The sequence below is a fragment of the Akebia trifoliata genome, chromosome 11 (genome assembly GCF_017979445.1).
Source record: "Akebia trifoliata isolate Shusen 1 chromosome 11, ASM1797944v1, whole genome shotgun sequence".
Classification (NCBI taxonomy): Eukaryota; Viridiplantae; Streptophyta; class Magnoliopsida; order Ranunculales; family Lardizabalaceae; genus Akebia; species Akebia trifoliata.
Window position 1 is genome coordinate 5,653,693 of NC_141385.1, and position 15,028 is coordinate 5,668,720.

General features: G+C 34.9%; 1 protein-coding gene and 1 long non-coding RNA gene across 4 annotated transcripts; both read left to right on the forward strand.

Moving 5' to 3' along the window:
• The first annotated feature begins 2,132 nt into the window (after positions 1-2,132).
• On the forward strand, positions 2,133-8,423 carry LOC147390557 (putative disease resistance protein At5g45510). Of its 3 annotated transcripts, none has more exons than XR_015183242.1 (4): positions 2,133-5,302; positions 5,876-5,910; positions 6,332-7,085; positions 8,123-8,423. XR_015183242.1 is itself a non-coding variant. In XM_086459998.1 (3 exons), the coding sequence occupies exon 1, from the start codon at positions 2,191-2,193 to the stop codon at positions 5,299-5,301; it is 3,111 nt and encodes a 1,036-aa protein (XP_086316124.1). In that variant the 5' UTR covers positions 2,133-2,190; the 3' UTR covers position 5,302; positions 5,876-5,910; positions 8,123-8,423. The 3 variants fall into 3 exon arrangements, 1 of the variants encoding a protein (XP_086316124.1); XR_015183241.1 differs by having other exon boundaries at positions 6,344-7,085; XM_086459998.1 differs by lacking the exon at positions 6,332-7,085.
• A 3,584-nt stretch (positions 8,424-12,007) lies between these two features.
• LOC147390558 (uncharacterized) lies at positions 12,008-12,752 on the forward strand. The gene is made up of 4 exons (XR_015182581.1): positions 12,008-12,082; positions 12,194-12,262; positions 12,352-12,423; positions 12,514-12,752. It is a non-coding gene; the product is annotated as an uncharacterized LOC147390558 (long non-coding RNA).
• The last annotated feature ends 2,276 nt before the right edge of the window (positions 12,753-15,028 follow it).

Here is a 15,028-nt window from a genome sequence, read left to right on the forward strand (position 1 = left end):
AGTAAAAAAACACATTACTTTAAAAAGCTTGGCCTTGAAAATTTGGTGTTTTCAAAAAGTGTTAGTTGCCACGATCCTTGTCCGACCCATTAACTAATGCACCTTAAAGTGTGCCATTAGGGCACATGTTAACAAACCCGTGATTTTTAACCATTTCATTTGGAAATTTTTAAGTGAAAATGTAGAATTATGTGCAATGTCTACAATGTGGCATTTTGAGGATGGTATAGACACCAAATTGTAAAATTGTGGAAAAGTTCTCATATTAATAATAGATCAAGAAAACCTCTTAGAAACCATTTGAAAACACAAAATCCAAATTGAGCCTAATTATTAAGAATGGGCCTCTCAAAACTCCGGCTTGGTTATTTTTCGATGATACCCTTATCAAAATATGTTCAAGTGATTCCTCATAGTCAATAAGGCATGTTGGCCAATGAAAAAATCACCAGTCTTTTCAAAGATTAATTAGAAATAACAAAAGGATAATAACAAAGTGCAATGATGTTGGGCATAAAATGTCCAACACCACTAATTTATTACTTATTCTTTTCCCTTCCTTATTTGTGTTCTACATACATATATATATATAGGAAGTGGTTCGGCAGCCCTAAAGTCTAACAAGTTTCTTACCAAGCTTTTCGGAGCGTTGGTTCTCAACGTATCCCACGGTTCGGATAGAAAATACGGTTTTAAAGTAAAAAAATCACGTTTTTACAATCGGCTCCCTAATCAATATAACATTTCTTTATTAAAGCCCTCCTCTTCTTCATACACGAATCTTTCTCTCTCTCTTCTTACACAGAAACCCCCGACGCCATCGTCGTCGATCTGTCTCTCATATCACATTTCAAAAGACCGTCAGATCTCGCCGTCTTCGAAACTCTACCCCTCTCTCTCTCTCTCTCAAGTTTTAGATCGAACGACCCGACACCTATTACTCTAGCGTGGGTTTCAGGGAAGAATTTCTTCAGGAAAGGATTCATGGAAGAAACTCCACCTATAATTACAACAAACAATCTCATCAAAGTTCAACAGACATTCCATTCTACAATCCAGAACAAAAAGAAAAATTAAAATTAAAATTAAAAAATAGAAGAGAGAGAGAGAAAGAAAGATATCTGTTTGTTAGATTCTTACCAGACACACCCATATCAAAACTGTATAAAAATCCACCCCAAGAAGCAACGAAGCAAAAGAATAAGGGGGACCAAATCTTCTTCTTCTTCCGAAATTGGCCTATCAATTCACTGATCGAAGCTTCATTAGCCATTGAAGCACCGTTGATTTCTTTCCCTTTCCTTCTTTTCATTCGAAAATCCATTGATCCTCTGCATAAGAATCCTAATATTTCATTTGAAATTTTCCTTTGCTCCTCCTGGACTACACAGTGCAGTTTTCAAGATGTGGGTTTTCTTTAATAACCAAATTAAAGCCTTGAAACCTTCATAAACAAATGCAACCTTCATAAAATCTACCTAAATCTCTCTCTCTCTCTCTCTCTGTAATTTGGGATAACAGAGTTTGAAGAAGAGAGGGATTTTTTGAAAGAAATAAAAAATGAACAGGGGGCTGAACGTAATTATTATTCGTTTACAAGACAAAACACCATAGAGATCATCCTCACCAAAAATCAACCCATTCCAAAACTTTTAACTCATGTAAGACAAAACACGTTTGTTAAAGTGTAGGGTAAAGCTTAGGGTGGGGAACGGGACCCTATATGGGAAATGTTTAACACCCTAAGCTTTGCCCTACACTTTAACAAATGTGTTTTGTCCTACATGGGTTAGAAGTTTTGGGATGGGCTGATTTTTGGTGAGGATGATCTCTATGATTAGAAGATCATCCTCACCAAAAATCAGCTCATTCCGAAATTTTTAGCCCATGTTTACAAGTTGAAAAATCGTGGACCGTCCATTTTTTGTAAACCATTTTTTATGGGGTTAAAAGTTTTGGAATGAGTTGATTTTTGGTGAAAATGATCTCCTCACCATAGAGATCATCCTCACCAAAAATTAACTCATTCCAAAACTTATAACTCATGTAAGACAAAACACATTTGTTAAAGTGTAGGGTAAAGCTTAGGGTGGGGAACGGGACCTATATATACAAGGAAGTTATTTGTTATTCTTGTTTCATCTACAGTTGCACTACTAGTTCAATCAATCAGAGAAATTAGAGGTTGTGATGGATAGTGGAAGTCAACAAGTTGTTCACATCCCGCAAGCAAATAACATGGAAGACATTTTCATAGGTTTACAAGACAAGTGCCCGCTCATAATCGACAATAAAGTCCAACAACTCCTCAACTACTTCAAATTTCCTTCTGTCGTAGCTATTTCCATCAGCGATTGGAAATATGAAAATTTGTGGTCATGTGGACAGAGGGTTTCGAAGTATGCGGTGAAGAGAGCAATGGACTGCAAGCTCTTTGAGACGTTGATATGGGCTACAAAGCCAAATAGAAGAAATGATTCTCTAAGTAGTCGGAAGAAGTTCCAACTGCGAGTAGCTGAGACATTGGGTCTTGTGTTTCCTCCTCCTCCTCCTATCGCTAGTGATGATGATAGCGTTGATGATGATGATTATGATGAGGGTGTAGTCTCAGATAGAATACGTGCTTGCTTAGAAAATCGAAGCTTCCTATTGGTGCATGATGCTCATTGGGAACTCCAGGATTTGGAAATCATGGGAATTCCAATTTTCAACAGGAGAGGAAATTCTTCCAAGGTTGTAGCACTCTCTTCTACTAACCTAAGTTACTATATCCATTTTCCTTTCGAGGACATGGATAGGTTGTCATATGAGGAAAAATTGGATTTGATTTTAGAAGAGTCTGGTGATATAGCTTATTCCCCAAATCTGAGAGGTCTTATTACTCCACAGGTGGTCATGGACTGCATCTTATACTTCTTATTATTTGATTCAAAAGATATTGAAATACAAATTTTGCTAAGGTATTGGAATGCAGAAGGGTTTCTTGGCGCAGATGAAGATCTAGAGGCATCTTTCAAGTTAGGGAAGGCCCTATTGGAAGAGTTCCATCAGCATGGCCTAATTCAATTACAACTGCAAGATGTATTATTTGAACCTCTATGGAGGTTCCTAGACGATCACATACGAAGAAATTCTCCTAGATTCCTAATTATATACTCTAATACACTTAGTACGGGTGTGAATCCATCACAGTGGGAAGACATAGAAAGGATCAATATGTACCATACCCCTGATGAATATCCAATGTCTCCTCCAAAATGCAGTAAGCTCTCTACACTTGTTGTCAGTAATTTACCTCCATTCAATAAGTTCTCAGAAAACTTTTTGGAGCACATGGAGAGTGTTCGAGTTCTTGGCCTCATGAATACAAGTATCTCATCTCTGCCTTCCTCCTTCCCCTGTTTGGGCACCAGCCTTAAGATACTAAATTTACGAAATTGCAGTGAATTAAGGCATCTCCAAGTTTCTTACTTGCGAGCGCTATCAAAACTTGAGGTGCTAGATCTTTCAAAAACACCTTTGGAAGAAATCCCAGAGGAATCTTTTGAGGGACTGCAGAGTCTTCGACTCCTTGATCTTTCCCAATGTTCTCGATTATCCTCACTGCCATCATCAATATCTTGCTTGAACAACCTTGAGCAACTCTTGCTTCAAGGTTGTACAAATCTGATGGTTTTACCCTCTTCTGCACCACCATTGGAGAAATTACTATTGCTTGATCTTTCCTATGCCTATTTCACTCAAATCCCAGAGCAATTCTTCCAACATATGCACAAGCTTCAAGATCTCAACCTCTCCTTCTCTCGTAAGTTAATATCCTTACCAGCCTCCATTCCCAATCTTATCAACCTAAAGAAACTGAACCTTAAGTCTTGCTCAAACTTAAGGACTGTTGTTCCTAGTTTGCTACAAATCTCATCGTCGCTTGAACAACTCGACCTATCAAATTGTACTTCCCTAGAGGACCTCAATAAAGATGTTTCATATTCATTTGGTAGAATCCTCCCAAAAATCAAGGTTCTAGGGATTTCTCAAACCCAATCAGATAGGTTTTTCTCACTCAAAGGTTCTCCAAGTTTACAAACCATAACTTTGGTCGAAAACAGTAACCTTGAGGTGCTTGATCTTTCCTATACCAAAATCAACCGGTTCCCATTAGAGGGTTCCTCAAATCTACATCCCTTGAGGCGCTTGAACCTACTAGGAGTGAAGCACATTCAAACAGTTAATTGGGAAGAAATAAGGTGGTTACCGCGAGAGCTGAACTGGGATCAATGTGATGCTGGCACTGCATTCCATTTGCATTTTCCACAAACAAAATGGAATGGAGATGGCAACAACAATGGAATCTTTATATCCGTATCTAATGCCAGTATTTTTCAATCTCTCACACCTTCATCTAATCTTTGGGAAAAATATTTCTTGCGGTTTAGTGTTTACATTTGTCCTTGCATAGAACGAGGCAAGCGCCAAAAGGTGCCTTCTCAAAGGACAAGATCATGTTACAAAGATATTTACGACTCTAGGACAAAATATTCTACTCCTTATTATGAAAGGAGTATGGAGATTGAGAGAATTAAGAGATATCCAAAAAGCATCTCTGGACTTCTCAGTCACACACAATTTTTCTCTCTCCATGATGAAAGTTCGGTTAAGAAATTATCCAATTTGGATATCGAAAATATGGTAGAGTTGAAAGAATGTCGGTTCGAAAAATGCTATGCAATGGAGGTCATCTTTGACGTGCAAGCTGGTGACAAGGCTAAATACCAGCCATTGTTGAGGTGCCTAGAGATCCTATGGATCTCTAAACTCATGAAATTGACGAACGTGTGTGTTAGTATGGGAATACTGGAAAGAGGAAGCTTTGGCGTCCTAAAAAATCTGCATTTAGAGTATTGCCCACGAATTGTGAATGTTTTCTCATCCGGTGTGTGTTTGGAAAGCTTGGAAGTGCTCGAAATTAAATTTTGTGGTAGACTACAAGAGGTCTTCTCGGGTGAGGCAAATGGAGAAAGTTCATTACAGAAATTGCACACTTTGTGCCTTTGGGAACTTCCCAAGTTGAAAAGTATTGTTCGCGACGTGTCCTTGACATCCTTAAACAGGGCCAAAGTAAAAGGATGTCCAAAGCTACGCAAAATTCCTATTCTTAGCAGCAGTAGCAACATCAACAACAATAATCTTGAGGTCACAGGCGAGTCCGAATGGTGGGAGCAACTGCAGTGGGAAGACAGAAATGTCAAGCACAAAGTCTGTTTCAAAAGGTTGCATTCAACAAGATTTCCCAAACCCACTTAAGGTAATTGAAATTATTATTTTTTTCTCTTACTGATCTATATATGTTATGTATTTGTTATTTATTGTTCTATTCATTGTTTTGAAATTCGAAAACTCAAGCCAAATTGGAAGCCATTGAGTCTGAGTCAATTTAAAACTCAAGTGACTCAATATAAAATAACATAAATTATTTAAGTACTTTAAAATTATTGCAAAATCTGTAACTTAGATATATTTTTCTGATATTTTTATGTTTTTTGATCTAAAAGAGCATTGACGGGTCAACTTCGAGTTCAATCGACAAGTTTTAAAACTATGGTTCTATCATGACTCAGGGTGGGCCATCGGCAGTTCGGAGCATAGTGTATTACATCTCCTAAATAACTTTTAATTGATCTACCAAAGTGGTCGGTTATGGACCGACATCTTGGATTATTATGTTATTTCATGGATAGTGAATGTCATATTTAATGAATTCCTATTATTTGCATAGTATATTAAATTGAAAAAAATTAAATAGAAGATATAAATCAAAAGATTTGATATTGTGCATGATTTCATGATGAAAAGTGATTTATTTTTATGGTTATTGCAGGAAAGAGTAAGAACTAGACCTTGTGGCTTTAACTGGTAAACACTGGCTTCTCTTTAATCTCTTCCATTTTTGGCTAACAACTTAATAATATTTGTTATATGTAATTAAAATTCAACAAGAAACATTATTTTGAAAATTTACCAAGACCGAGATCATTCACTCAAATCATCTCAATATAGTTTGTGAAAAAGACGAGATGCCATGACTGAGATTCACCATTTCCAAAATTCAGTCAAATTTAAGCAATGGATACTCCATCTAATGCATTTGGTTTCCTAATTACATTATATTGCACTTTACTGTGATTAGGAAACAAAACAAGGTATTGGGGCAAGGGCAATTTGATTATTATGGTCACTAATAAAGATTTCCGTTGCTAATTTGAAACAAGTTTTTTGTTTTCCTATCTATAAACACTCATTGAGCATATTATGGTCACTAATAAAGTAAATTTAGTTTTCGTAATAGGGAAGATGCAGAAGATGCGCAATGTGTCAATGGGGTCGTTCGTGTAGATGCACTAGATTATGGAGTATGGAGTGAAATAAACGGAAGAAGCCGGTGTTGTTCATGTTCAGGCATTTATTATCTTATTTGGATGGTTGAAGCCATTTTATTTTTAATTCTCATTATGCTTTAAATAATGCTCTTATGTATGTTCTTATTTGTATTGGATTTTATGACTTGTTTATACCTTGTAATGTTTGTGACTTGTTTATACCTTGTAATATTTTATGACTTGTTTATACCTTGTAATATTTGTATTGGATGGCTTGGTGGTAAATAAGACCACTGGATATAATTGGATTTATTAAGAAAATTGTTTGAAAACTTAAGAGTTGTTGGTCTTAGACTTCTCTGTAATTTTTTTTAACCTCTCTCTTTCTCATTAAATCTTTTTTTAGATCTCACATCTCAGTAGGTTGTTGAAGAACAAGAGGGATTGATTTCGAAGCTCTTTGGTCTTCACGAGTTCACTTTATATGAGTTTTTCACTCTTGGTCTCTGTTTTATCATTTTTATTTAGCCTTTATTCACATATATTTCTACAAAATGTTATTGATTTGTTTTGGATTTCTTTTAATTTTGTTACTAATTTTTTTTAATTTTGTTACTAATATTAAGTTCATAGACGTTTTAGAAATTATGTGGCTGACAATTCTTAGGGTGTTCCTTCGATTGAGAATGAAAGCTGGCGACGATATTCTAGGTAACTTGCTATCATGCATAATACCTCGTAATATTTTATTCCCAACCTTAGTTTATAAGTTTAGTAGGTTTCTAAGCTTTTGGTGTGCATTGTTTGTTAATTTAATTCTCTTCCAGTACGAGTACGATCTCATTTTCTGTTTGATCTCACAGTTTATAATGTGGTTCGAGCTGTTTCCTCTTGATTTTCTAGTTTTTTTTTTCTTATTAATTGATGCTCTTGAAGATTTGCTTTGTGATTGCTTCTGATTTTTTTATTCTGTATTATACCATTCGAGGGTTGCATAGGTACCTTGTGTTTCTTGAAAAATTATCACCATCTGGATTTCTTATTTGTTAATGGCAAACTTGAATTCATTACATTTAATCTACAATTTGTTATTTATTTAACTCTCACTCTGGAAAGTTCTTAAGTGCTTAAAGCTTACGCCCATTATGTGTTTAGTATACCGTCAACAATTCGTTTTTCCCAAGGTTTAAAATGTCATATCAATTGAATGTTTTGATTAGTGAGAATATTGACACAGTATCGGCTGATACATTTGATACAAATCGATACATTCCAATACATTCTTGAAACAATCAATGTTTCATATTGGTCCTGGTTGATACCGATATGTATCGGCCAATACATTCCAATATTTTAAACCATCGTTTGTCCACCACTTTTAATTCCGCAATCTGGCTCCCTCTATTAATTGTCACTTTTATATGTTGTTAAACTACCTTATAGTTGATTCTTTGTTCTCATGCTTATTTCTTTATTGACTTGAAATAAATTTCTTGTACAATTCATCTAAGAATGAAGACCCTTTGGCCATTTGTACAATGGTTTCATATGCTTATTTGGTAAGTAACGCTTGATGTATGTGTTTCTGCGGTTTTGGATCAGTTCATTATACTCTGATAACTTTGGGGTCTCAGAATTTGCTTAGCTACAGTATACATCGATAGATTGTTTATGCTATTTGTGCAATCAATAGTGTATCCAGATTGATTCTAAGTCAAGAATTCTTTTCTTCTATTACATTTCTTTAGGGAGTTGAATCAAGTCAAAGATGGAGAAGGCAGGGAGAGAGGAAGCAGGACAAGCTTTGCCTTCAATTTGTTCGCCTTCAAATATACTACCAAATGTGACGCCAGAGCTAGTGGAAACTCCGAAACATGTGGCAATCAGCAGGTGTGGTTTTGGAAGTGAAGGACGCCGCATATCATTGCTTACTAATCACTTCAGAGTTTCACTTGGTGTCCCTGATGGGGTTTTCTTTCAGTACAGTGTATGTTCAGGATAAGCATTTTTTTAAAGATAAAATAAAAAATTCTCTTTGGGTTTGCTGCAGTTGAATATGAAAACTTATGAGCCGTAACTATGAAGGTGTCTGTTCAGGATTTTTGAAAAAAATTATAAATTCAGAAAATATTTTTTTTATATATATTATAAATAGAGAAAAATGACTGTCCAAAACTGTCATTTGTTACGGCTAATCCAAAATCGTCGTTTTTTTACAACGGTCCAAAACCGTCCTTTTTTACAATGTTAATCGTTAGTCATAAATTAAATGCGACTCCTTTTAAAATGATTGTCCTAGACAGTCGTTTATGGTGCATTATGACATAGTGTACATGTCTTTGGTATAGAACATTATTCATCTTGTTTTAAAAAAATTGATCCAACTAAATTGAATTAAGGTCTAGAAATGTCGGAACAATTTGACAAATTCTTTATTTAATCAACAGTAGAAATTTTAAAACATTGATAATTTCTGCTCCGCATTGAGGATGTCCAGACTCCAGTCAGTGCTAGATGAGGTAGCCCACCACCCCCTCATTGAACAATTGATCAGATTTCAGTGCAATGTCCACCAATGTTTTAAAACTGAGTCGACTGAAAGCATGAGCAAAATTTTAGAGTCGTGATGGAGTAACATTAAAATTTACATTGGGTTACATTTCTGACGTGGATACATATCAGAATCATAGATCTTTTCATCGAGATACGAGTGAGATCTCAATGAAAGCATCTATGGTTCTAACACACATCCACATCAGAAATGTCCCGTACATTTTAATGTTACTTCAGCATTATCCCAAATTTTAAGTTGACTTTGTATCCAAAAATCGCTTTGATCTAACTCATCAAATTGACTTGAAAACTTCATGATCACATTAAACCCACCAAGTTATATTTTATATTACGAGTTCCTTAATTCGGAAAACAGATATGGACATTTTGAGGTAAAAATAGTACTAGAAACATAGCACCCAAACATGTATCTCGAGATGATAAATGGCATGGATCCCAATGCTTACAAATAACAATGAGGAGACAGCAGGTAGTATAAAGAATAAAGTAAGATTGTAGAAGTCCATGGACCAACTCATCCTCACAAAACCGCCTTGTAAGGTGAGGATTGCCCCAAGTTTATATGTAGCATAAGGTCATGATACCCAAGCGATGTGGGACTATCACTTACACTCCCCCTCACGTGTAATGTGTCCCCTACATCCCTATGGTTAGGCACTCTAATACCATATAGAAGTCCGTGGGCCTAACTCATCCTTACAAAACCGACTTGTAAGTTGAGGATTGCCCTAGGTTTATATATAGCCGAAGGTCATGATTCCTGTGGGGGGAAATTTTCGGATATAGACACGTGACTCGAACGATTCTTTGAAGCGTGGACTTGAAACTCAGGTAGAAGGCTTGATGGATACAATTATCGAAATTTCTTGGGCGCAAGGATGCTCAGCTCGAGTGAACACCACCAACCCATCAAGTAGCTCGGAGGAAGTGCTCCGTAGATATCAAAGGTTAGTGTAGATCGGTAAGACGGATCTGACAGATGTGCCATTGATTGACAGCTCTGACAACCCATACCATGTCAGATCAGTTCTGATTACTCCAGGATTGACAGAGCAGTTGCAACTACCTCTGCAACTGACATGCCAGAGAGTAAGCAAACTGTCCTAAGTCACCTCAAGGAATGACACAGCAAACGATCATAGGAGACACCTATAAAAGGAAAAGGACCATGGATAAAAGGGGGTTTCTTTTTCTTTTTCTCTCTGAAAATATATTAATATTTACAAATTTAATTATTAGTCTCTAACTTGATCGTCGGAATAAACAAATTCATAGGTCCACTCGAACAAAAAAAGAAAGGAAAAGCGTAGAGCGAGAATCAGTCTCTACAATACCCAAATGATGTGGGACTTTCACTTACAAAGATCCATTAGAATTTATCTAATATTTGTTTTGAATCTCTTAATTGATGGGATAGGTATCTATAAAGTTATTTTCCTATTTGGGCACACTATTTTCTTTTTCTATTTAAAAAGGAAAAGTAAATGAGGTACTTCTAACCTTCTTTGTGAATAGTGGAATCGATCAAGATGTAGTCGGTGGATTTACAATGAGAACAAATCTTTCGGTCTTTCTCTTATTTTCCCTATTTTAGGACAGTTTGAGTTATTTCCTAGCTAGATTATTTGTTGGAAAAAATCTAAAGGAATATCCCCCCCACCCCCCCACACAGAAAACAAAAAAATAGCATCACCTATGGGAATCCCTCCCGACTCCCAAGTGACCTTCAAGTATGGAATCAAGGCCAAGTTGATTCTTTCTTGTCTCCCAAATGGCCGAGGAAATGGTGCCAGAGAAAATAAAAGACAGCTAGATTTGAATAATGGATAGATTTTATTTTAATTTGTATTGTACATCTTTCCGTATGTGTTCTCCAAGAACTCCATCGCTGTCACTACCAAGTCCCACCTAAATCACTCGTGGCTTTTTATTGGCCTTCAAGTATGGAATAATTGCCAAGTTGAGTCTATCCCGACTCTCGAGTGCCTTGAATGAAGACCAAGTCGAGCCAGTCTTGACAATCACATGGCATTCTATGGGATCATAGCCAAGTTGAGTATCCCCTATATAAAGTTTCCTTTCAAATACAGGATTAGAAGACAAATGCTATTTAAAATAAAAATAAAATTTTTTATTAAAAAATGACAAATGTTATTTTAGTTAGTCTAAAATTTGTTGAGTGCTTCAAGAGACTCAACAAATTCTTTTCTATTCTTAATATTTAATATTATTTTATTTTACAAATAAATATTTATTGTAACCTACTCAAATCTTATTAAGAGTTGTGACCTTGGAATATAAAAAAAAAAATGATCTGTTGTCACAGGTTTCTATAGAACGAAATTATGTGAATTTTGAAACAAATATTAAAAGAATATTATTTTAATTATTAAATTCTAATTTTAACTTTTAATGATTGAAGTCTTGGACATTCGTTTATGACGCATTTTGATGTAGTGGGAGTTCGGTATCTATCCATTTTCAATACCTTGGATCAAGTTCAATTTTTTTTAATATTTTTTTTTTATGAATATAATTTTTTCAATAAAATCTAGAAAGATGTATGTTGGATTGTCAATGTGACCATCCATATGGGTCCAACCAACCTTAGTAAGATTTGAAATCTTACTGAATTAATAAGGAAAGTATTGTTTATAATTTTATATTTTTATTTTTATTAATTATGATCCAAAGTTCCCTCATTATATGTGATGAGTCTTGGTCTCGATTTTTATTGTTTGGCTCTTTATAATAAAGAGCATCTTCAGTTTAAAGAATCTATTGGAGTTGTTTTAAGTTGGACTTGAACACAAGAACTCAAAGTTGTTTTGCAATGTGTCAAACCAATTGTTAATCATGTAAGATCAAAGTTATTCCAGCTTCTAGTTTTAATAAGAATCTAAAGTGGAAACAACTTTTCAAGTCCAAAAAACATGGTTTTCCTTTCCAACTTCAGGTTTTTTTTTTTTTTTTTTTAATTTATCAAAAATTTCGGATCGTTTCTGTAATTTTGCATTTTACAGGACCACATTCACAAATATTATTTCTCTTTTGGTTGACAAAGTGCTCAAAAGTCAGAGCCTACCAGGTGTGCTCCCACCAGAGCTGGTCAAGCTTCCCTACCTGCAAGAAATGTAAGAACACGTCCTTAATCCCCTGGCGCACTTTAGCTTTTCCCTGCGTTAATTCCTTAAAATACGCATTTATTCAAACATGAAAAAACTTCTTCATCAAATTCTTCACAGTGATCTCACCCGCAACTACCTTAACGGTACAATACCTCCAGAATGGGGTTCAATGCAATTGGTGAATATGTAAGCTCTCCCATTATCTTACACCCATGGTTTACTTTAGCAAATCAATGCTTTTGTTTTCTAAAATTAACATAAATGTATCACTGCAGCTCCCTTGTAGGAAATCGATTATCGGGTCCAATTCCTATAGAAATTGGAAACATTAGCACTCTCAGAAATCTGTGAGTTCTGATTTTATATTTATATTTTTCTCCATTTTGATATATTGAAGTGTCTAAAAATTTCGTCTAAGCTGGAATTTAAACTTTCAGGACCTTGGAGTACAACAATTTGTCGGGAGTTCTTCCTCGAGAACTGGGAAATCTGGTTGGCATAGAAAGAATGTAAGGCCTTTCAGCCCTTTTACATTACTTATAGGATGTTTTGGATTCTGGGTATTTCTCGAATTGTCGGATTTTGAAGTACTTTAACTGGTCAACTTAGGAAGAATGTAAGCCTTTCAGCTTTTCTACATTATTTAGATGATTTTTCGCTTATGGGTATTTGTTGAACTGTCGTATTAGGAACAATGGTGTTTTGTTTGATACAGATTGAGTTCCTCAATATTTTTATAACTTTAATTGGTCAACATAGGAAGAATTTAGCCTTTCAACCCTTTTACATTATTCAGAGGATTTTTCACTAGTGGGTATGAATGCGTCAAATCGTCATATTTTGAAGATTTTAACATATTATGATTGTTCAAGCATTAGGAGCAATAATGTTTTGTTGATATAGATTGATTTCCTCGAACAATTTTACCAACGAGTTATCAGAGACACTTGCCAATCTCATCATGTTTTGTTGATATTGACTAATTTTTGATAAATTAGGTATTAAAGAGTTTATATTTTTTTTAAAGGGATTTTTCAATACATATTTTTAAGAAATAGGTTTTTGTGGTCATTATCCCTAAAAAATTTGCTCAGAAATCTAGGATCCACCTATCACATGTACCCACATGTATTGAATGATGTTTGTAATTTACAAAACTACCCTTATTATTACAAAACTACCCGTGTACCAAAACCACATGCATTCATCATGACTCTTATCATAATCTTCTTTCTCTAACATTGGGCTAGTGGTATGAGTGAAAAATGGGAGTTGTTCTAAACTGACCAATTGACTTCCTTCGACATCTAGGTCAACATTGTGCTGATGTGGCTGTATGTAAGGAGCTATAGATTTTTCTCGAGATATAAAAAAAAAACTATGGCTCTTTGCACACTGTAGAAGGAAATCAGTTCAACATTTTCCAAAGAAAATGGTATCAAATATGTGGTATCAAAACAAATATGAACTAGTATCCATATCGGTATTCCATCCCTATTCTATAGGAATCTTGCCTACATGGCAAAAAGTTTTTGTTGGCGTTTAAAACACATTGGACTCCTAAATAATGAGACCCTATGTTTTTTAAATCCAACCAAAATGTGTCACATAGACACCTTATGTTGGTGTACAATTGAGACACTGTTTTAGATCATGACTCAACAAATATCTTAATGTAATAATCGATATATAAACATAGATTTCTAAGACAATAAATGACACAAATTTTGATGATTACATTGCACAAAACCTAAAGCTAAGTGTGATGCAAAAATGAACAGTTTATCAAGTTCCACTTGTCATTGTGGATATTAAGGAATTGACAATATTTGGAAGAGTATATTATTCTAAACTTCCCATCATGGGGTCCATATTTTACACTACTCACTTTATTGTCTTTCTCTTCACTCCATTCAATTTTATAGTCATCCTCATAAAAAATCAATTAATTCTGAAATTTCTAACCCCGATTTACAAGTTGGATAATTGTGGACAATCAATTTTTATCATAAATTTATAAAATCACTTTTGATAGAGTTAGAAGTTTTGGAATGGGCTGATATCTATGGTGAGGAGATCATCCTCACAAAAAATCAGCTCTATAACTTCTATGCCATATGAGAAAAAAAAATTGGTTCCCAATTTGTCGATTGAACACGACCCATATAATTATTATTAACTCGTCCGAGTTGACTCGTGAATCATCGAGTTGAATGGAATCCATTGATGCACGATCTTCTGAGTAATGTGAACTAGCCAAATCCTCCATGCATAGTCAAAGTATGACTGAAAGTGATGTTTCATCAAACGAAAGTGTCGACGATCTTCATCAAACGAAAGTGTCAACGATTTCTTATAGTTTTTGTTTTTATTACCCCTGAATAATAAAGCATAGTTGATATGACCCCTCAATTTCAAAATAATCTTAATTGCCTCCTTTAGGTGGTAAAGAGAAAACCAAATGGTATCAATCGTGTACATCAGGGTTTCAGAAGTTATGTTACTTCCTATCCAACTAGAGCTCATAGATAGTTCCACTCATAAGGGCTTGATCATTCTAATCATCAGAAAAGTAATCTGATTGGTGATTTATTTAATTATTTTTAATTGTGGATTCATAAATATTTAGCCACCTAATTCATGTTTTATTAAGAAAAAAAAACTATTGAAATAAAATGCTCAAATTGATGCCAACAATGAGATCATGAAGCTCTAAACTATTTTAATTTGGCATTCAAATGGTATAGAGTAAATTAGATATACAACTCTCAGATGCACAAGATTCCAGTGTTTAAGTAATCAATTTAATTTTAAAATGAGGGAATGACGTTGAATATATCTCCTACTCTAGGGAGGTAAGTAAAAAATATTATATATTATTAAGTCATTCAAACTTAATAGGCCATGTTCACGCTGTCTCGCCTCTGCTACCTAAAGTCTCCTCCTCTTGTT

What these genes read in the sequence shown, in the direction of transcription:
- LOC147390557 (XM_086459998.1), top strand. Translation starts at nt 2,191, where the DNA reads ATGGATAGTGGAAGTCAACAAGTTGTTCACATCCCGCAAGCAAATAAC.